This window comes from Danio aesculapii, chromosome 12 (assembly GCF_903798145.1).
Source record: "Danio aesculapii chromosome 12, fDanAes4.1, whole genome shotgun sequence".
In the NCBI taxonomy this organism is placed as follows: domain Eukaryota; kingdom Metazoa; phylum Chordata; class Actinopteri; order Cypriniformes; family Danionidae; genus Danio; species Danio aesculapii.
The window spans coordinates 45045411-45069267 of NC_079446.1; the positions used below are offsets into that span (position 1 = coordinate 45045411).

Here is a 23857-nt window from a genome sequence, read left to right on the forward strand (position 1 = left end):
CGCGGGGCGCTGCTGTTGCAATGTAACGTCCTATTGAGTGTCGCCTCTTGGTGATTCTAAGCTCTTTGGGGTCACATGCGGATGCAGGTAGATTATTTGAATAAACACAACCTTTCAAGTGTTTCAGTTAACCCAACAAACTGTTCATGAAAAACCTGGCATGCAGGCTTTTGTAACAATGTAAACATTTTAAATGTTAGTATTATGATAATAGGGGTCAAGCTTAAACCCATGAGGTAAATTGTGAGTCACAATGACACCCTCCTTTCTAAATCACAACTTGTTTACAATGCAGTTTCACATTTCATGTAGGCACGTCTTCACTCCAAGTCTAAGAATTAGCGTTTTGCTCACCCTAGCGGTGAGCAATGAAACATACATGACATTTTACATTGAATTTAATTGACTTATTCATTCATTCGTTTGCTTTTCAGCTTAGTCCCTTTGTTCATCAAGGGTCTCCACAGCGGCATGCTCTTAAAGAGAGTTATTGACCTCCATCCTTTTTTCCCTGAGCAACAAAAGTGTAAGTACAATCTTATTTGCATAAATATTTGTCCTAATATGATCAAGTTATGATTGTAGCAAGTTGAGCTATAGAGGAAGCACAGGTTTATCTTCCCTATTGAAAGTTATATGCTGCTTACTAAAAACTGGCACGGGAGCATTTTCACATTTCATTCAGTATATTATCGGGTTTGCTTTCTTGTATGAGGTTTATTTAATGACAGGAATATTTATATTATTATTATTTTTCCTTGTTTATTTATTTAACAGGGACAATACACTTGACATTGTTATACAATGATAACCGATGTTGCGTACATATGGCATATAGCATAAAGCTAATTTGCAACCCTCGTCCCTGGTTAGGCTTTACATTAAAAAATTAAAAATAAACAAACAAGAGAAAATAAAACACACAGTACAACACACATGTAAAATATATACAGAGCCACAAACATAAAATGTAAGTCAATCTGCATAAAGAGAAATGGAAACCTGACCAACCTGAAAGAATAATACTTAATGCTCACATAGCTGTAAAGATTTTAACCATTCTTTCAGCTTTACAGAAAAAAAACTGTGAATTCTGATTGCAACTTTAAATCAACAGGCATGGGATTTCATAGATGTGAACCTTTTACTGAAAAGGATGACTGACCCACAGCGGTTCTGCATCTGCGAATTCTACAGTTCCCACTTACTGCCCCTCTAGTCTGTGCCCCATCACTGCTGAATTTATGTACCAACTCACAGACTACTTTAGGTGCAAGGCCATGTATACACTTAAACATGTTTCTTTAAATAATGAGAACTTTAAAAAAACATCAAAACTTAACAAGTTGTATTTTTAAGAATTTGACAATGGTGCCATTTTATTGGTTTCGGATCCAATACCTTTAAAGTTTGATTGTAAAGTGACATTACAGGCTTAACAACTGACTGAGTAGCTTGACCCCAGATTATTGCACAATAAAACATACGTGATAATATCATAGCATGCTCAAACATTTGCGCTGCTCTAAGAGATATATATGGTCTTATATTGCACAAATGTCTTCTCATGAGGCTGATATTATGGCTGGGCCCTTTTGATTGCTCTTAAGTTGAGCTTCACGCTGTCTGGCAGACCATATTTGACCAGCTCTTGTTGTAGCTGAAATTAAGATGCACACAGATTAACATTATCTTAATCATCTGTTAGCAGAAAATATGCAGTAAAACAGCCACTTACCTCCTCTAAAAAGATCTTGATGTTTTCAGTCTGTGTTAGGTCTGAAAATGAAGTAACTCTCATTTGAATTCCCATGACATTTTCTAATGGAAACAAAGAACAGCATTCATCATTCATTTTCTTTTCGGCTTAGTCCTTTTATTAATCAGGGGGTCGCCACAGCGGAATGAACCGCCAACTTATCCAGCATATGTTTTACTCATCGGATGCCCTTCAAGCTGCAACCCATCACTGGGAAACACCCATACACTCTCATTCACACACATACAATATTGACAATTTAGCTTACCCAATTCACCTATAGTGCATGTCATTGGACTGTGGGGGAAACCGGAACACCCGTAGGAAACCACGGCAACACGGGAAGAACATGCAAACTTCACACAGAAATGCCAACTGACCCAGCCGAGGCTCGAACCAGCGACCTTCTTGATGTGATCGTGCTACCCACTGCGCCACCGTGACGCCCAAAGAACAGCATATTTAACTTGATTTAAGTGTGTGTTCATAATTGCATGCATGCACAGTAGTTATATCCCTATAATTGTTGGCCCTGTGCAAGTTTTTTGTGCAAATCTTTTTCAAATTTATCCCAGTTTTAATAATATCTAATTTCTATTAATCCTTTGTCGTGATCATAGACTGTAAAAGATATGGACATAGTATCAGTGACGTCACGCATACAGTATGTTTCTGAAGAAACCAAAAGAAGCTACTAGTAGGCGTGGCCAACCATCGCCATTTCGCACCAACTGGAGGATATCGAACACGGGCAAAGAGGCGGAGCTACAGACACCTGCTGGCATTTTGCTTAGACAGGCTTTACTTTGGGAGAAACGCTTAATACTTCATAACCTGCGACTGTGTTCTGACCACATGTGCTTGGTTGTGTACTATATCAGTAAAGTGTTTAGTCTTTTAAAAACACTGTTGTAACACATCGAGCCACTAAGCATTGTTCTTATGATGCTTTTCTACAGGAGGAAAACATAAATAACTTCCAAATACTTCAGATATAGTCTGTGTTAGTAAATGCAAGGCTGTTGATTAAATCCAGGCATAATACTGTAGGACAAATCTGCAGATTTCCACCGATTTTTAGCCCATCATTGAGTCTATTTATTTACTTGTAAGCAAATTTTTATTTCTTCAGTTTTTAAATGAATTTCATTGACTAATATAAAATATGTTATTTCTCCCCGTGTTGGCGTGGTGCTCTGGTTTCCCCCACAGTCCAAAGACATGCGGTATCTGTGAATTGAATAGGTTAAATTGCCCATAGTGTTTGTATGTGAATATAAGACTGTATGGGTGTTTCTCGGTGTTGGGTTGTGGCTGGAAAGGCATCCGCTGCATAAAACATGTGCTGGATAAGTTGGTGGTTCATTCGGCTGTGGCAACCCCTGTTTGAATGAATGAATGAAAATGTTAATTTGATTTATTTACAATACAGTTTGTAAAGTAGTATTATCTGCCTTATAGTAGGTATATCATATGAGAGACTTTATATGAGAGATATTATATGAGAGACTTTGTTTACCAAATAAGTGGATCTAACTGGATTTGCATTGTAAACATTAAATAAAAATAAAAAAGGTAGTATTTTTTATTTCATATTTTAAGTCTGTTATGATACTCCCAAAATCATTCCGCATAAATCTGCAGATTTTTTACAAACAGAAATGGCAAAAAAAGTCAACAGATTCTGTCTGGCCCTGCCTATTAGTTTTTATATATTTAAGTTACATTAAACAATTAGCCCCCCCCCAAAAAAAAAAAAACTCAAGAGTTGTGTTTTTATTTTAAATCAGTAATTTGAACAAATAGCAATAGAATTGTTATTCTCTAACAAAAAAACTTAATGTGGCATTTAAAGTGGCATTTTTGTTAAGTATATTTATTTTAAGTATATTTATGTTAAGTAAAAAGGTACCTTGATATTAGAGCTGCACGCTTCTGGATAAATATAACAAATACAACTTTTGAAAAATTGTTTATCTAAAACAGAAATGAAAACTCTCATGATTCTGAATCAAATCAGGCAAAACCCACATGTAACTTTTACCTCAAATGCTACTGACGAAATTTGACCCAGATATAGCAATACTGTTTGGTTAAACGTCTACATTTGAAAGTGGGTAATAACATTACACAATTACTGCCTTCTCTAGGTTAGTGGTAGCATGAACACGGAATGTTTACTGTGATTGTACAGGTTTAACAGGTTGACGGTTAAATCATTTTCATTCATTCATTCATTCATTCTTTCATATTCCTTCGGTTTAGTCCCATCAATATCAGGGGTTGCCACAGAGGAATGAACTGCCAAATACTCCACCATATGTTTTACACAACAGATGCCCTTCCAGCCACAACCCAGTATTGGAAAACACCTATACACACACAAACACACGCATACACACACACACATGTAGCTCATCCAATTTATCTATAGCACATGTGTTTGGACTGTGGGGGAAACCGGAGCATCCGGAGGAAGCCCACGCCAACACGGGGAGAACTCTAAATAATTTTCATTTAGGTATAGGATTGTGTGTGCACTTTGTACAGCTGTGCCACACACACAGCAACAAACAACACAAAAGGATGACAATCTATAATCTTAATGACGGTATATACAGGTAAATACCTTGTAAATTGGGTCCACCATTCACCCTGAAGGCCCATCGACCAGGAACATTGACATTACTGGAGTTCATGAGGTTTGGAATAAGGGTCCCATTGTTTGACCCAGGAATAACATAGTAGGCTGTTGAGTTTATCGTGTCATAACCAGCCTGTTAAAACAAGAAAATAATGATTGAGAGAGTATTTCAAGTAGGGACAGATATATTTTGTTCAATTAATGTACATTGCTGTGAAAAAATATTTGATTCTGGTTTTTTTTGGGCATATTTGTCCAACTTAAATGATTCAAAATATCCAAAATATCAAACAAGTTTTAATATTACACAAATATAACCACAGTAAATATAAAATGGCGCTTTAGATGACAAATAATTTACATTCAAATATTTTACCTTTTATCTCCATTCATTAAGGAAAAAATGCTGTCCAGATTTATTTTTGCAATATTGCAATTAATAATAATAATAATAATAATTACAATAATAACAACAACAATAATAATAATAATACTAATATTAATATTAATAATAATAATAATAACAACAACAATAATAACAACAATAATAATAATAATAATAATAATAATAATAATAATAATAATAATAATAATAATAATAACAATAATAATAATAACAATAATAATAACAACAATAATAATAATAATAATAATAACAATAATAATAATAACAACAATAATAATAATAATAATAATTAAATAAATAAATTCACACAAACAAAAAAGAATAAAGTATTAAAATAAAATAATAATAAAATAAATTAAAATCAAAATAAATAATACTTTTTCACAGAATTTTTGCAAAGCGCCAGGAATATTTGACAGTTTCTTTCCTTTAATTATTGGAATAATTATTTAAAAACTGATTATTTTAAGGAACTATGGTTATCACTGTGTAATATCTAAAACAGTTAGATTATCTGAAATACTTCAAGAAACAGGGAAGGATGGAATGTGGGATTGACAGGTGGATTGGTGCAGCGGCAGCAGTAATGTGGTCGATGTACCGGTCCGTTGTGGTGAAGAACTGGTCAATCTACGTACCTACTCTCATCTATGGTCATGAGCTTTGGGTCATGACAGAAAGGACAATATCTCGGAAACAAGCGGCCAAAATGAGTTTCCTTCGCAGGGTGGCCGGGAGGAGCTCAGAGTAGACCCGCTGCTCCTCCACAACGAGAGAAGACAGCTGAGGTGGCTCGGGTATCTGTTTCGGATGCCTCCTGAACGCCTACCTAGGGAGGTGTTCCAGGCATGTCCCACCGGGAGGAAGCCTTGGTGAAGACCCAGGACACGCTGGAAGGATTATGTCTCTCGGCTGGCCTGGGAACCCCTCGGGATCCTCCCGGAACAGCTGGAGGAAGTGTATGGGGAGAGGAAAGTCTGGAGTTCCCTCCTAAGACTACTGCCTCGCAACCCGGTCCCCGAAAAAATGGTAGAAAATGAATGAATGAATGAACTTAAAGAAATAGTTCACCCCCCAAAAATTGTATTTACTCAATATTTACTCATCCTCAAGCAGTTTCAAACCTTTATGAGTTCCTTTTCTCTGATGAACACATACATAAAAGATATTTTGAAGAAAGCTAAAATCCTGTAATGTAACCACTGACTTCAATAATAGGAACAACAAATACAATGAAAGTGAAGTTACAGTTTTTCAGCATTCCTCATAATATCTTTTGTGTGTTTTGTGGGTGAGTAAATGATGAGTTTTGGGTGAATAATCGCTTTAAAGGGGACCTATTATGCAAAAATCACTTTTATAAGGGGTTTAAACCAGCCTGATCTCACGAGAAAACCTACGTCTTTTACGTCTTGTCAGTTTAGTGGCTAATTCATACGAATTTGCACGAGTTTGGTCGTATGAAAATGTAGGATTTTAATAAGGAGACGTGGCAACCAATCCCGCCCCTAAACCCAACCGTCATTGGGTGATTAGTAAATCTTACTAAATTGTATGAATTAGATTATAAGTATTCATACAAATTAGCCACTAAATCAAAAAGTTACGAATTGCCATGAGATTCCGTTGGTTTAAGTGAAGTTTAATTTTAAACTAATTTCGAGAGGAGCATGTGCTTATCAGGATCCTCCAATCAAAGGATCCCAAGTCACTATCTCATTTCCTCTCTACAACTAGCTTCGTCTGGAAGAAACCCCCCTCCTCCCCTTCTTCCACCTTTATCCAGAATGGGCGGCACGGTGGCCTAGTGACTAGCACTGTTGCCTCACAGCAAGAATACCAATGGCGTTGGGTCTTCACTGGGCCATCTGGTGTTTCTGTGCGGAGTTTGCATGTTCTCCCCGTGTCCACGTGGGTTTCCCCCAGGTTCCCCGGTTTCCTCCCACCATCCAAATGTTCTCTATATTATAGATAAATTAAGCCTAAATCTTTTTTCTAATTTCTTACTCTCAGGAAGTTCACCTTGGCCTCAGCAGCGGAGGAGTTTCAGATCGACCTGAGCTCAGTCTCCCCTCACCCTGTGAAAGGAGGGAGCCCTGGGCTCGAGGATCCCTTGAGCTCAGGGCTCTCTCCCGGGACAGCATGCCAAACAAGCTATGTATAAATCGTGAGCTAAGTGTGAACTCTTGAAACACAGTTGTGTGGCAACAGTCTGTCACTATAACCAACTTGTTATAGTAAAAATTTATAAATTTAATTTTTTTAGCATCACACTTGAGAAAAAAGTATGCAAAATCACTGATTGACATTCTCCCTTTGTACGTGTCATCAGGGGGGGAAAGCCCCGCCCATTAGTGACCATCTATTCTTCAGTAGCATAGGACATTAGTCCTGCTTAGAATCTGCCACTATGCTGACACATAGGCATTTGTAGCTCCGTCCTCTTTGGAAAAGAGCACAATCTCATTTGAATTCAAAGTGACGGTCACCAAAACGGCACAATTAGGATCAAAGCCTAAAAGGGGCAGTTTCAGAGAGTTATAAAACACTATCTGTGGGGTATTTTGAGCCGAAACACACACACACACACACACACACACACACACACACCCAGAGACTTATTTTATATCTTGTAAAAAGGGGGTATAATAGGTCTCCTTCAAGTCTGACTTCAAGAGTTCACACTTAGATATTGCTTGAAACTAATAGCAAGTTTGGCATGCCTGTCCCGGGAAAGAACCCTGAGCTCGGAAGTAATTGAGGCCAGGGCTCCTGTCCAGTGAGTGAGCATGTAAGGGGGTCGGAGATCAATTCTTGAGAGCTCCCCCTGGTATAGGAGGCAAAGGGGGATATTGGGTGGATGGGGGATTCTTTAAACATGAAGATCAGTGAATCTGATTGGTTTATTGATGATTGCAGATGGGAGACCAGCTGCGATCAATCATATCACGTGCTCCTTTCAAAATTAGTTTATAAAACTTCACAAATATGCAAAAAAGGGGGTCAAATACTTTTTCACAGCCCTGAATAATGCTTGTTTTACCTGCACCATATTTTGCGTCAGAGCACAGTCACCATAATTCATGAGAATAAATGACACATCACTCCCTGAAACCAATACCACTTGAAACAGTGTTGCCTGAAAAGTCAGCGAACAATGATCAACAAGTAGCACTCAGAGTATCACATCTGCAACTTTAAGTCAGAAGTTATAAACAAAACTTACTGCGTTAGATTGGTAAGTATATTCAACTTGATCCCATGTTACAACAAGCACCCAAGTAGCCACAAAGCTCGGATTTGGGAAATAATGGTTTATATCCTGAGTAGCGCGTGTGAGCACATCTCCACTTGAGTACTGCTGGTATGAGATGATGTCATTTCCGCTGACATCAGCATTGGTCCAGAGCGGAGCAATGATGTCTTCGCTTCCGTTGGTGGGAAAGTAGTGAACCGTGTAATCTGATGAAGGCTGGTTGAATGTAAGGTATCCATTAATGTTAACCTATATTTAAAAAAAAAAAAAACTTTGGTCTTGCATGTCACATTTTTATCTTCCATATTAATAAGACAGGACAGAATTCTCACATATATCTTGTTGTATGTGCGGCCAAAGAACACAAAAGGACTTTGTAGGTTGATAACTGTGGAGTTTTCATTGTCTTCAGCGGTATAAACAGTGTCTCCTGCTTCTGAGCTGAATGGATAGAAAATCAAAGGCACTGCAAAAAAAATAAAATAAATAATAATAATAATAAAAAATCTACTTTAATAGGCCCCGATTGTGGCAGTTCCCATATAGAAGCCTTATATATGGCAATATAAATTAAATATATGACATACAAGTTCATATTTGAATTTTACACATCTAAAATATGTAATATATACAACATATATTTCTAAATATTGCAATAATGCCCACTTATTTCTGAAAGTCTGAAACAAAATATATTAAATATGGCCAATTAAATCAATCATCATGGATAAAAGATCAAAAGTATCAAAGACAAAATAAATCAGTTTTCAATAAATCAGAAATTAGTAACAAAAGCTGTTTTGAAAAAAATAATTACTCCATTAATAAAGGCTAATAACTCTGACTTTAACTATACAGGGTGATTCCAAAAGAATAACACAACCTTGTGTGTTTAATTAAAGAAACATGATGGAATCTTGTAATTTGCAAATAATAATTGCAATATATCAGATTTCTATGTGGGTTTATGTCAGCCTGATCTCACGAGAAAACGTAAGTATTTTACATTTTGTCAGTCGTACGAAATTGTACGATTTTAAAAAGGAGGCGTGGCACCTAACCCCACCCCTAAACTCAACCGTCATTGGGGGATGAGCAAATCGTACTAAATTTACGAATTAGATCGTACGAATTCATACGAATTAGCCACTAAATCAAAAAGTTACGAATTGCCGTGAGATTGTGTTGGTTCATGTTTGCATTTCCAGTTAAGGAAAACATATTCGAAGAACACTTGCATTAAGTTATGTAACATTATTTCACAACATTTAATAATTTTTATCTTTTAAATTTTGGAGGGCGGGGAATGGGGGGGGGGGGTGCTGCATCTGAGAGCTTTGGCCGCTAACTCTCTGTCATATCAGAAGGCAGCATTTGTGATTTCAGACACAATTCTGAGATCGACAGTATTATGATGTAATCACGTAGAACAAAATAGAGAGAGCTTTGTCTTGCTTGAAATGTCATCAAAAGTGGAAAACGTCAGTCAAAAAACGTACATTTACACTCAAAATGATGCTAAAGCAGAACTTACAGATGTCATTTTAATTTTTTAACTGTCAGAAATTTGTTATATTGCATTTTTTAATAATAATAAATTGAAATTGATACATCAATGCATGCACTTTCGCCCAACTTTATGTTCCATGTACATTTTGTGGCTCATTTCAGATGACAAATCCACTAGAGGGCGCTGTCTACATTTTTGTGAATCTGAAACATGTTACTGCATGTTATTAATTTGGTGTTGTGCAAAGAACTGCACGAAAACAATCCTTTAATCTTCCATTACACGTCCCTGTAAATAACATTAACAAAAGGAACAAAACACATTGTTCTCATTCTGCCCTGCAGCATTCACTTTACCTAGAACTGCAGTGAAAAAGTATAAGTATGTTTTTGAAGTTTCACAAAAATGTAAGCTGAAGCACTTATACTTCTAATGTTGACTTTAGAGATTTCAGACACAACCCTGGCTAAGCAAACATTAGAAACATTCCTTTGTATCACTTTAAAATAAGCGGTATAGAAATGTTTATTTTGAATGTTCTTTTAAACAATTAGTCAAACTCGAACACTGGATTAAAAAAAAACTCCATATCTGAAATACTGCAGAAATGATTTTTTTAAAGTGTAGTGTTCTCAAAAATATTCTTCTAAGTGTATGTTCTGAGAAAATATATGTAAGGGCTGAACAAAATATATTAACTTCACAATGTGTGGATCTAATCCTGCAATTTCGCATTGCAGGATCAGAATATTTAATAAAGAGAAAAACAATAAAGACAAAGCCATAAAGCCCTGTTTATTTATTTATTTTAGCTTGTAATCTATTATAATTTATGCAAATCCACTGCATAGATAAATACTTGATCATCCCAGTCGATCTAAATTAATGAAAATTCTCCATATAGAGCTATTGAAATCATCTGTTGAAATTGTATCCATAATATATATTGCAGTAAAACAAAATATTGCTATGCCAGATTTTTCCAATAGCATGCAACCCTAATATACACTGTAAAACTCAATAAGTTAAGGTAACTCAAACTATTTGAGGAAACCAATTGCAGCAAATCATTTAAGTTAAAAAACTAATCTATATGAGGACTGTGAACTTAATCAATTTGAGTAAATGAGGCAATCTGAGCACAGTAAAACCCAATAAATGAAAAGAACTCAAACCAAGAGTACCGTAAAACCCAATAAGTAAAGGCAACTCAACTTATAAGCAAACAGATTGTTGCAAACCATTTGAGTAAAAAAAACTAATCTATATGAGTACTGTGAACTTCATTTAAGTTGACGTAATGAGCTATTTAATTAACTCATTACCTTCAACACTGAGTTCAAAACTTTTTTCAAATGAGTAGAATTAACTTTGAGTCAATTTTGAGTTAACTACACTCATTTCATTTGATCAAGTTGACTGTTGGGGTTTACAGTGTATGTTTAAAAAACATGATGTGAAACACACAATGTCCATGTGTTAAAGACCAGATAACTTTTAATGAACACAGATATGAATGTTTGTTCATTCTTGCCATAATTCTAAGAAAATTCCCTGACAATTCCTATAATTCGTATTGACTTGTAATAAGTTACCTGTTTGTGCTTTTGTCACCCAGCCTGTTGGAAAGAAACATGACATGATTTAAATACAGCCACATTTCAAAGTGTCATTATTGTGTTTGAAGCGTAATGAAACATATATTTTCCAAAGAGATGCTCAAACTCACTCAGTGAAAAGACTGATATGAACGCCAGCAGATATTGTAAAGCTGGAAACACCCTCATGATAATTGTGCGCTGGTCAGAAGTATGAGAATTTCATTGCAAGCCTATAATTGCTTTCAGAGAATCTGAATGGAAGCACAAAAAACAAATATGACTATTTATTTAGATGTATTAATAACGTTTAATACTGTTAATACTTGTCTTTCAGTTCATACTATAACATATTAAATAAGATTTGTGGCCCAGAACTATAAAACCGATTTATAATAAAACATTTTCTATAAAACCAAAGGGTCAGTTTTTGTAAATTGATATTTAATAATGGGATAAAATAGGCTTTCAATTGAATATTTGTTAAAATATGACAAATTTTGGTTGAGATCCAACTATTTGAAAGTCAAAAAATATAAATATACACAAAGCAGAATTTAAAAATGTCCAAATTAAATTAAGTTTTTATTTGTATTCATGGAAGATGATCTTTACTTAATACTCTAATGATTTTTTAATCATAAAAGAAAAAATCATTATGTCCATTTGACCCATACAATGTATGTTTGGATATTCCCGCAAATATGCCCATGCAATATAAGTCTTTTAGAATATAAGACTTGTAGACATAATATTTTGTAGTCCAGGGTCACATATGCACAGGACAGACTTATAATCAGATGTCATAGCAAAGGCCTTCAAAAAGAGAAAAAACAGACTGTACTCACCTAAGACCGCTTCCTCAAATATGTTCTGAACGTTTGTGAGGCTAAAATCTGGCCTAACTATTGTAGCCCTAATGGGTGGGACAAGTTCAGTCAGTGTGTCAAATCTTCAAACTGACATTCCCACGGGTTCAAGTCAAGCTAGACCAGATTAACCTAAAAGACATCCCTTGACTTCATCGAATGACATCTCCTGACCTAATGTTTGCTTTTTGTTATTTTCAAGAAAGTTGTTCAGCTAGAAACAGTGTGACTGGGTGAATTCTTTGTGCAGGATATGAAGAAACCAAAAATGTTATGATATATAGTACATTGCAAAGAAAAACAGCCTAATGCATCATCCGTGACCCCCTCACCCTGGCCACAAACCCTCAGGCAGACAGTGCAGGTCTTTACGCACTACATCTACCACTGCTTTTATTTTCTCAACACATCCACCTTAAATAGCTAGCACACTGTGTGCAATACAATAATCTATAATTTACATATTTATACTATTGTGCAGTCTATAACAATGGGGTAACAAGTAAATAAATGGAAAATGACCAGCTAAAACCAGCTTGACCAGCCTAGCCAGGCTGGGAGCCCAGCCAAAGCCAGCTATGCCCAGCTTAAACCAGGCTGGAAATGGCTGGACACCAGCCTGAAAGTGGCCAAAACCCCTCTAAAACCAGGCTGGTCAACCAGCTAAAACCTCTCAACCAGCTAAAACCAGCCAACCAGCCTAGGCTGGTTTAAACTGGATTTTTCAGCAGGGAAGTCCAAAGACATGCGGTATAAGTGAATTGGTAGGCTAAATCTGTAGTGTATGTGTGTGAATGAGTGTGTATGGATGTTTCCCAGTGATGGGTTGCAGCTGGAAGGGCATCCACTGCGTAAAACATGTGCTGGATAGATAAGTTGGCGGTTCATTCCATTAATTCGAAATGAATGAATGAATAAATGAATAAAGAGAGATTCCCTAATGCAATGTAAAACCTTTGACTGTAAGTTTCCACTCACACAAAAAAGATAAAGTTTATTGATCCAATGTTAAGTTTTTGTGCTAGAAATGTGCTAGAAGTGTATGCAAATGAGCACACATTTAATGAAACAATCCCCAATTTGCATGTTTAAACAATATTTGAGAAAAATTCTAATACAAAAACGTGTTTGCGATTCATACTGTATTAGTCTTTGGGTAAGTAAAGATTCGTGTGTAGTATTGCTCTTAAAAAACGATTATTAATGTAAATAAACAGAATAGGTTGGATTTAAAACAGCCAAAACATAATGATAGTCTAGTCCAAGTAATGGAAAAAAAATCCTATTATTATAACTATGAAATGAATCTCTTACTTACATCGTTTCAGCACACCTTTGCTAATGGTAAATAATCAGTCAATCCACAATTCATTCAATGAGCGCGCTCGTTCGACAAACCCCGCTCCTTTCGGCAGTGACGAATACAAAGCTCCTGATTGGCTATTACATTGATAAACTCAACAGAAACGTGTATGATTGGTGTTAAGGCTCATCTGACGCATCACGACAACCGGTAAAGTGTTGTTTTGCACTGTGCAGCGGTATATTGACCAATATTGTAAATGTTTGGGGAATTTCTGTTTATTTTGGCCCACTGTAAGCCTACTTTAATTTCCGACGCTAATGCTAGCGGACAAAGATTCAAACATGAAGAAAAAAGTGCCTGCTTTAATTGAAAGGGTTTTTATCATTTGACACAGAACAAACTCCTTTACAACCGTGAACTGCTTAACGTTACAGGTAAGCGATTTTGCACATATAGAAGGTCCTATTATGTTAAAATTTCATATTTTTGTAATACCTGTAATGGTAATTATTTGAGATTTTGGATTGTTTACTTCATGCATGATATTTGATATCTGAACTATGATAATAGCAGACGGCGGGCCAAACAAAAAATGATGAAAATGCTTTGAATTCACTTCAGCAACGTCATATACTTTTTGTTTTTTTACGTCAGAGCTTGCAGATTAAGCTCCAAAGTATGTTGGAACAAATTCATTGTTTACTTGAAGGTAGTCAGGTAAAACAAATGCCAGCAGCATGAACAGTTTGACACACCCTCATCCTCAGACATTTTCAAATTGTGGTCCAGCCAGAGCCAGTAGATAAAGATTCTGTGTTATATTTCTAATCGATGTTCGGTAAAAAAACTACTAAAATCTGTTGTCCTAAACACTTCCACCAGGCTTTTGAAGCCTACTGTATCTTGAGATCAAAAAAAGAGAAAAACATTACAAGATTTACAGCAGAACACAACAATTTCAGCAAAATAATTCCATAAGTTTTGAGACATTTCGTTGAGACTGCCTTTTTAGGCTGCAGATATGTCCCCAGAAAGTCAGTGAGGGACTGCCTAAATAACCATGCTTATGTTTTTTAGTCAAGGATGAGTAATGTTTCCAGTAAACAGAGCTGATATAACACAATATATAGACATATATGATTGTTTAGGCAATTAAAAATAGGGATTTTGGACTGTTTACTTCATGAATGATATTTGATATCTGAACTATGATAATTGAAGATGGGGGGAAAAACAAACAATCATGAAACGCTTTGAGTACACTTCTGCAACATAATAAACATTTTTTTTTTTACATCAGAGCTTGTGGATTAAGCTCCAAAGTATGTTGGAACAAAATCATTGTTCACTTGAAGGTAGTCAGGCTAAACAAATGCCAGCAGCATGAACAGTTTGACACACCCTCATCCTCACACATTTTCAAATTGTGACCCAGCCAGAGCCAGCACAGATAAAGCTTCTGTGTTATGTTTCTAACTGATGTTCAGTAAAAAAATGATGTCCTAAACACTCCCACCAGTTTTTTTTGCAAGCATAGGATTTCTTGAGATCAAAAAGAGAAAAACATTACAATATTCACAGCAAAACACAACAATTTGAGCCAAATAATTCCATAAGTTTTGAGACATTTCATTGAGACTGTCATTTAAGGCTGCAGATATGTCCCTAGAAAGTCAATGAGGGACAGCCTAAATAACTATGCTTATTGTTTTTTAGTCAAGGGTGAATAATGATTTCAGTAAACAGAGCTGTTGATGAACAAAAGGTTTAATGACATTGTTCAAATGCTACAGGCCAGTTTAATTAGCTTACTTCTCTGAAACATTCCCACAGTATCTGACAATAGGACACGAAATAAGAAGATCAACAAATATTACTCATTCATTCATGTTTGTGTGTAGCTGAATTATGTGTTGGGTGAAAAAAAGAAATCGAATTGGTGTCTACAGTACGTCCTTGTTGTCCACATCAATGGCAACAACATAAGAGATTTAAGTCCTTTTTCTTGTATCACGGCCATATCTTTTCCAGTTTTCTTAATTTCAGCCCAAACTGGCTTGACACTCCTTGTCTGACCAGCTCCTGTTTTATCTAAAAAATAAATACAAAATGGACAAATTAAAATGTATTTAGTTTAGAGTTCAGATGCAAAACCCTCTAAATGCCATCAGAAATGTTCTCCTAAAATGAACATTTTTCTCAGTCGTCTATGTTTATGTTTCACCTTAAAGGCAATGAAAAGAACTTATTAATCACCATGAAAGTAAAACTTCTGAGCCTACACACAAGAGTCTGTCATAAATGCTAATTTTTAAAGACAATATCAAACAGCATTTAGAGGTTTTTGCATCTAAACTCTTCAATTATACTCTACAGGTTATACAAGTGAGTAAAAATAAATTTGTAAAAAAACAAATACACTGTTAGATAGGTAATCCAGGCTCATTCTGAAAACTTAGCCCTATACATTTCTGGAGATTGCATAATATCTCCCAGGAGCTACGTTTTTTTGCAGTTTTTGTTTTCGCAAATCCACCAGAGGCCGCTTTGTATGCATTTAAAATGTCAAATTTCTCTCGCGAGTGCCATTCACATCTGCTCTTCTTGCATAAATCCAGCAGAGGCCGCTGTCAACTGACTGACCAACCGACCAATTGCACCACCCACTCCCTTCCCTAAACCTAAGCGATAGCGTTTTAAAAAGCACCAATTGACCAGCGCCCACCCACATTCCTAAACCCAACTGACAGTGTTTTGAAAAGCAATCCAGAAAAAAAAAGCTCCCTGATTTTTACCACATTTTCAGATTTTACCACGTTCTCACCCTGTTATTTACTTGTTTATTTTGATTTTTGGCTTCTGTTTGTGTCTTATCTGCTTTCTTTAACAGTTCTGTGTCGGACTTGAACCCTGTCGTTGAGGTCAGCTCCTCTCTGCGTCCAAAGTATGCACACGTACATGGCGAGCTAACTGATGACAGCGGGAAAGCCGTCCATATGGAGGTAAGCGTCAGCTGGTAGCGTGAAAAGGAATGCCGTCATACCGCCCCATAGCATTTGTTTTAAAGACGAAATGCGGCCAAACGTACTTCTGGCTACATAATTGACCCTTCGCTAAGCCCCGCCCTCCTTAGTTACTGTTGTTACGCCCTCAAGCTTTCATGCCTGGCACATCTATTAAAGTATGTATGCGCCGGTGTCAGACATTGCCAGTAATATATTTAGTAATTTTTGGCGAACAGGTGAGATATCCGAGAAAGCCAGAAAAAAACGCACTGCAGTATGTATTACAGGGGTATATTCACGACATAATACACAATCGATTAAAAAATTATTAAATCAAAATTGAAGCTAATTAGCCTAGCCACCTCATACACTGACCATTCAACAGCTTAAGCCTGGTTTATACTTCTGCGTCAAGTGTTCGGCATGAACCACGGCGCATTCAACGCAAGTAGCTGTGCATTTATACTTCTGCATGCTGTTTCTGTTGTTCTGCAATAACACTTCCGAAACGCTAATTGGCAGTGAGGTATTTATGTTCCTGTGCGTCGAGTTTCTTCGCTGGTTTTTTGTTTTTTTATGAACGCTTCCTTAATGTACAAGTGGTTCAAACTCGCTCATTTTAAGGCAGGAACCGGTGGACGTGCAACAACTTTAACCATAAGGTAAACACAAGACAAAACTTTTCATCAGGAGCTCCTTCACGGCACTCCACATTTGTAAACAATCGCTCCATCGGGCTCGCGTGGCTCTCGGTCCTGCCCACACTCGTCAGCCCTACCAAGCTGACCAATCACAGAGCTTGCGCTACGCGTCGTTGCGACATGTAGTTAAATTATTTTGAGAGGTGCGCATCGCAGACGGCCACGGCGATAGCTATGCGTCCACGCGTAGGCCGCGCCGTAGCGTACGCTTGACGCAGAAGTAAAACCAGCCTTTAGTTCATGCACAGCAGGAGAGGTGAAATTTAAAAATAATTAAATATTAATAAATTAAACCAGGATTTCCCTTTTTAAACAAAAAACCTGATATATATTAATTATTGTGCAATGAAATATAGCATTACTAACCAACGAGGAAACACGCATGGACAGTGCTTTTACATGGAAAGAACAGCCAGAAAGGGGAAATTGATAGACTTGTGCCTAATATTAGCATCATTGACCCATGACAGTGTACAGTAGCTATAACTGTCAGTATGTTTGTGTGCTCTAATATACAGTTTCTATTCTAATATGCAGTTGTGGAAGAATAAATACATTGAAATGCAAATCAAAGTATAAATTGCAGAAGTGAACAAATAGATTTTCCCTACCAGCAAATATTAATCAGATACCAAATATAAAAGCATACACTAACCCTGTATAACGCCGTCACCAATGACTTAATTTCTAAAAGATCATCTAAAGATTTCTAAAACATCAGTGAATTGTATATAAATTACTGAAAAACAGTTGTGGGTGAAGTATATTGATCGCAAGTGCTCACTTAGTAATCACATCTTGTTTTTATTCTATTGATATGTAATCCAAATATTTGTAGCTTGAAACAGATAGAAATATGATTGCTATTAGTATGACTAGGAAAAGGCTTAAATGGAGCAGTGCTCATTATATTGAGCGAAAAAAATAAAAAGACCGCTGTGAAACATCACCTGCTTTGTATATTTGTAGGAAACACAGTTTAGATCTTTTCACTTTAAGAGGTGTGTGAATTATTGCAGTCTATCACTGAATGTGTCAGGAATATATAAAGAAAACCAACTTAACTCCACTCCTTTAGCGGCCCTCACAGAGCTTGATCCACGCTGGCATTTCTCCCCTTGGGTTTTAGATTTTGGAAAGGGAAAAAAATTCCACCACCTTGTCCAGACTTAGGATACTGGTATCAGATTTGCACTATCCATATGCATAACACTTTGGATTGTTTCACTCACTCGAAAGATTGACAGAGCTTCTGCACGTAGCTGCGGTTGCTAAGCCACGATTGGTGTGTGGCGGTTTTCGGGTGTGGCTTAGCGAAGGGTCAATTCGCGATCTTCAGAAATGTATATAAGGCTACGTTTTTAGAATGAGCCTATGTTGAAGATAGTTTAACATAGTAAGGTTTGTTAGATGTATATACATAGATATAAGATTGTTCTTTTACTCTAAGGCAATTTATAAAATAGGGATTTTATGAGAAGTGACTTACTAGCTGCAAAACACTCTGAATGTTTTCAGTCTGTGTTAGGTCTAAAAATGACCTAAGGTTAATTTGAAGTCCTATGATGTTTTCTGTAAGTATAAGACATATAATAATATCATATGAGCAAACTGTTTATTGTAACACATAATCTTGATATAGGTCCTACCTGTCCCATTGTTCACAAGAAAAGCCCAACGACCAGGAACATTTACATTAGTCGTGTTTTTGAGGTTTGGGATGGAGGAGCCAGTATCCTCATAAAGTATCACATTGTAGTCAGTGGAGTTTATGGTATCATATCCAGCCTGTTAAATCCATTTAAAGTAATGTTAAATATAAATACATGGTCGATAAAGCATATTATTTCAATCCTGTGACGGTTTTACCTCAACTGAAAATGGTACTGCAGCACAGTTTCCGTAATTCATCAGAATGAAAGAAAGACCACCTCCTGAAATCAAAACCGCTTGAAACGTGATTGCCTAAACAAATAGAACATAAAAAGAAACATCATAGTCTATTCTATACTATGAAAATTCATAATATACTGAAGATTGTATATTTACCGGTTCTGAGTGAAGATTAAAGACATTTATATCCTGTGTAATCACATAGTCCCACGTTACAACAAAAACCCAAGAAGCAGTGAAGCCCCTGTTTGGGAAATATTGGTTTATATCCTGAGTGGCGCGGTCGAGCACACTTCCATTTGTGTACTCCTGATACCAATATTTGCCAATACCCATGTCATCAAGCTCAGTCCAGAGAGTAGCAATGTAATCTTCATTTCCATATGTGGGAAAGGGATAAAGGAGAGTTTCTTCTAAAGCTTGGTTGAATGTAAGGAGTCCATTATTATTGACCTAAAATAAAATAAATCAGTAAAACGTGAAATGGCTTATCACATTTGCATTCATATTAGACTGGAGTTCTCACATATATGTTGCTGTATCTGCGGCCAAAGTATGTGAATGGAGTAGAGAAGGCCACATGTTTATAAGTCTCAGAGCCAAATTCAATATGTTCAGAGTCTCCTGCCGATGAGCCGAATGGATAGAATATTGCTGGGGCTGTCGAGAGCATAAACAGCAAAAATGCAAATGAAGATGGGACCAGTTTTTACAAGTCAATGTCAACACTGATTTGAGTGCCATTTCAATTTTTCTATAAGTTAATAAATACCTGTCCATGCAGTAGTTGATGCAATGTCTGTCAAAAAAATAGGTATTCAATTATTAAACATCGCTGTAAAGAATACATTTAGTAAAATGATAGGTCTTCCATTACTTGCAGCATTGTTACCTGTTGAAAATGTGGTGGTCTCTGGAATGGTGGTGTCTGTAGTGGTCTCTGGAGTTGTAGTGTCTGTAGTGGTCTCTGGAGTTGTAGTGTCTGTAGTGGTCTCTGGAGTTGTAGTGTCTGTAGTGGTCTCAGTAGTTGTAGTGTCTGTAGTGGTCTCAGTAGTTGTAGTGTCTATAGTGGTCTCTGGGGTGGTGGTTTCTGTAGTGGATACAACATAAGCACAATAAAAATCCACGTGATCCGGTCGCAGCTTTTTTGCATTGTTTTAGAAAGTTGATGTACTTCCAGCTGAAATTGAATATTAAGTAGGGGGTGGGGCTTTCTTTCTTTCTTTTTTTTTTTAAATTAAATTTTAATTTAATTTCTTTTTTAACTACAAAAACACTGGGTGACACGGTGGCTCAGTGGTTAGCACCTCACAGATAGAAGGTCGCTGGTTCGAGTTCCAGTTGGAACAGGCCTTTTTGTCTGAAATATAGTATACATGTTCTCCCCGCGATGGCGTGGGTGTCCTCGGGGGGCTCTGGTTTCCCCCACAGTCCAAACACATGCGCTATAGGTGAATAGAATAAACTAAATTGGCCATAGTGTATGAGTGTGTGAATGAGTGTGTATGGATGTTTTTGGTTTTTGGTTGCAGCTGGAAGGGCATCTGCTGTGTTTAACATATACTGGATAAGTTGGCAGTTTATTCCGATGTGGTGACTCCTAATGAATAAAGGAACTAAGCCGAAGGAAAATGAATGAAAAACAGTAACAAGGAAATCTACTGGTATAAACATACCAACCCCAACAATAAATCAGAAAATAACAATGAATAATAAGTAGATTTAATAAATAATTGACATTTTAATTGAAATGCATCGCAGTTGCAGAAAACAAATGGCAAAATTATTATTTTATTCCGAATTTTGTTCATACACTGTAAAAATGCTGGGTTTCACACAATTGATTTGTGTTGTGACAACATAAAGGAATTAGGTTAACTTATTTGTTTTTAAAAAATGTTAGTGGATTGAACATGAAACAATTAAGTCAGGGGTGTCCAAACTCGGTCCTGGAGTCCGGTGTTCTGCTGAGTTTAGCTCCATCCTGCTTTAAAACACCTGCCAGGAAGTTTCTAGTATATCTAGTGAGAGCCTGATTAGCTGGTTCAGGTGTGTTTGATGAGGATAGGAGCTAAACTCTTCAGGACACCGGCACTCCAGGATCAAGTTTGGACACCCCTGAATTAATGTGTTCCAAAAAAAAAAAAAAACTAAAGACTTGGGTTGTTTTAGCTCATTTTAAATAACGAACAAACAGCAAACATCATTTTTGAAGGTAAATTAGGATAAATAATTAAAGAATATGTACTGTATTACTGTTTTAGTAAAAACAGGATGCTACTTGATTGGCTTACATACTGCTGTAGGCCATTTAATATAATATGATAGTAGTTAAATAGTATAATAATAGTATCCATAACACAAGAAAGGAGAAATTGTGAGAATATCACATATGAAGCGTAATTTTTCACTGATGATGTATTTTTCTACGGCAACAAGAACTTGGGGTGGGATGGATGTAGATTATGTTTTTAACACAAATATGAGCTAAAACAATTATATAAAGATGGTCTATAACGATAACCAAAATAAAAATAAAAGTAGTTTTCTTTGCAGTGATGCAGCATATAACAGCGGTACCCAAACTCAGTCCTGCGGGGCTAGTGTCCGGCATAGTTTGGCTTCAATCCCAATCAGACACACCTGAGCCAGATAATCATACTCTTAATAATGTCCTGGCAGGTGTGTTAGGGCAAGTTGGAGCTAAACTCTGCAGGACACCAGCCCTCCAGGACCGAGTTTGTGCATCCCTGGCAAAGAAGAACCATTCAGGGTTCCATAAAGAACATTTCAGTAAACAGTTCATAAGAGAACTCTTCATTTATTAGTGTGAAATGCATTTATATAATCTAAAGGACCTTTGGTGGAACATAAAGTGCTGCATAACCTTAATTGAATATATGGATGTGTAAAGTATGAAGCTAGTAGCTATGTTTCCATCCACTTTTTTATGCGTATTTTGGAAATGCGCATAAAATAACATATGCGTGTAACTGAGTATGATAAACTTTTTATTCAGTAAGAAAAGATGCACATAAACTATGATGGAAACACTTTAACGAATAATTTCCAGTATGCACATTTAAAAAAGGTCATGTGATTTTGTAATAAGAGATCATGTAATGATAAAAATGAACAAACCAGCAAGCTGAGCACATTGTAAAACATCTAAAATGTTGTTTTGGTCGTTCTAAAATGCCTTTATCATTTCAGTATTAGCCTCATTATATTATTAATTACCTCCAGCACTGTTAAGAGCGTCTGTGCTCCACGTCTCATGCCTTCAAATGCCTGTTCATTGCGTGTCTGCCTACTGTCTTCTGAGGGGCAAGTCATTTATTAAATAAAGAAAAGATTCACGCAGCTTCTCCTTCATCAGCAAATTCCGTTTTTATTGTTGATATTTGGCGTCAGTTAATCAGGAAGTGACGATTTTGTTCTCTATGACTCATTGGATGTAAATGCTGCATTATGCGTACGTCTTTTATGCGATATTCCAGTTTTGTGCATAAATTTAATTCGCATTTTTGTATGGAAACATAGCTATTGATGTCAATTAAGAAACCTCATGTGCTATGTGCTTTAATGTGTGATAATTACCTATAGGCATTGCTGTTTGTGCTCTGGCTGTTAAAGAAAAGCAGATGATTACATTCAAAACCACAAATGTTTAGATATTTATTTTGTTAAATTATGAATAATCAAACAAAAACCCTTACATAGATCCAGAAGTGATAAGAACATCAGCAGATGTGATGAAACCAGAAATAATCTCATGATGATGAAGTCAGAGATAAATCAGGAATGCCAAAATTTTTATTCTGTAATCAGAGAGATATTAATAACTATACTAATAACAACAACAATTAATGCATTAATTTAAATAATAACTTATTAATAATTAAATAGTTATAACTTTAAAATCTGTCTCTTACAGTATTTTTTAACAACAATATTCTAAAGCTCCCAAATTAACTAAGGCATTGAACTACTTACTGCATTAAATAAAAACAGTGCATAATAAGCAGATTTAATATATAATTGATATTTTAATTTAAATGCATTTCAGTTCCAGAAAACAGCACAATTATTATTTAATATAATTACAATAATTCAGAATTGTATTAATATGTAAGGATCAAAATATTAAAGAACATGTACTGTATTACTGTTTAATTTAAAACCATATACTACTTGATTGGCTTACATGTTGCTGTAGGATATTTCTCAGAATAAAATAGAAGTTAAATAGTATAATAGTAGTATCCATGACACAAGAAAGGAGAAATTGTGAGAATATCGCGTATGGAGAGTAATATTTCACTTACCCTTCTTCTCAGCAGCTCTTTCATCTGCTGTTGTTTGGGAGGAGGTTTCACTGATTTTAAACATCATGTCCCGGCACTTTTTACGTCTGCTAGAACAAAAGAAAATATGTTTGGTTGGATCACCGCCAAATTAAACTAAACAAGAACAATGCAGTCACATATCAACTAAAGTTAAAACTTTATATAATCTCACACAAACTGCACATAAGAAGGATAAATATATATATATTTGAAATGCCTATATTCACAATTGAAAATTACTAAAAGCTTTTAATGTGGTACATGATTCAGTACCTTTAGCGTATTGTATCGAAATGAAACCATAAGCACAATGCCATCCATACCACATGTTTACTGAGCATTTTATAGTTCAGTAGAAATGAATAGCAACAGCAATGTTGTTTCACTACTTTTTTTGACTGTAGATAAGTACTGTAATAATAAAGAGTGAGGATCACAATGGAGGATAACAAAAATAGATCAGTCACACGACTTGCTTTTCAGGTAAGAACAATCTTGCGTAACTTTTTAACTTTTTGATTTAGTGGCTAAGTCGTATGAATTTGTACGACTTCATTCCTA

At 36.0% G+C, this 23857-nt stretch overlaps 2 protein-coding genes across 2 annotated transcripts; both read right to left on the reverse strand.

The window, feature by feature from the left end:
- Positions 1-755: 755 nt before the first annotated feature.
- On the reverse strand, positions 756-13726 carry zgc:112964 (uncharacterized protein LOC503764 homolog). The gene is made up of 9 exons (XM_056469797.1): positions 13361-13726; positions 11305-11427; positions 11171-11194; positions 8398-8531; positions 8036-8314; positions 7853-7948; positions 4389-4536; positions 1739-1821; positions 756-1660 (listed from the first exon to the last, which is right to left on the reverse strand). The coding sequence occupies exons 2-9, from the start codon at positions 11360-11362 to the stop codon at positions 1580-1582; spliced, it is 903 nt and encodes a 300-aa protein (XP_056325772.1). The 5' UTR covers positions 11363-11427; positions 13361-13726; the 3' UTR covers positions 756-1579.
- Positions 13727-15097: 1371 nt separating this feature from the next.
- On the reverse strand, positions 15098-23359 carry LOC130238666 (sushi, nidogen and EGF-like domain-containing protein 1). Its single transcript, XM_056469754.1, has 11 exons — positions 23276-23359; positions 22667-22768; positions 22548-22574; positions 19840-20037; positions 19720-19746; positions 19474-19607; positions 19104-19400; positions 18924-19019; positions 18704-18842; positions 18544-18626; positions 15098-15439 (listed from the first exon to the last, which is right to left on the reverse strand). Exons 2-11 carry the CDS (start codon positions 22722-22724, stop codon positions 15359-15361), a joined length of 1140 nt encoding a protein of 379 aa, XP_056325729.1. The 5' UTR covers positions 22725-22768; positions 23276-23359; the 3' UTR covers positions 15098-15358.
- Positions 23360-23857: the final 498 nt, after the last annotated feature.

Coding starts and splice junctions, on each gene's coding strand:
- zgc:112964 (XM_056469797.1), bottom strand. CDS start 11,362: ATGAGGGTGTTTCCAGCTTTACAATATCTGCTGGCGTTCATATCAGTC. Junction 4,537..7,852: donor TGACGCAAAATATGGTGCAG/GTAAAACAAGCA, acceptor TTGTTTTAACAG/GCTGGTTATGACACGATAAA. Junction 1,822..4,388: donor TGGTGGACCCAATTTACAAG/GTATTTACCTGT, acceptor TGTTTCCATTAG/AAAATGTCATGGGAATTCAA.
- LOC130238666 (XM_056469754.1), bottom strand. CDS start 22,724: ATGAGATTATTTCTGGTTTCATCACATCTGCTGATGTTCTTATCACTT. Junction 19,608..19,719: donor ATCAACTACTGCATGGACAG/GTATTTATTAAC, acceptor TGCTCTCGACAG/CCCCAGCAATATTCTATCCA. Junction 18,843..18,923: donor CAGTACCATTTTCAGTTGAG/GTAAAACCGTCA, acceptor TGGATTTAACAG/GCTGGATATGATACCATAAA.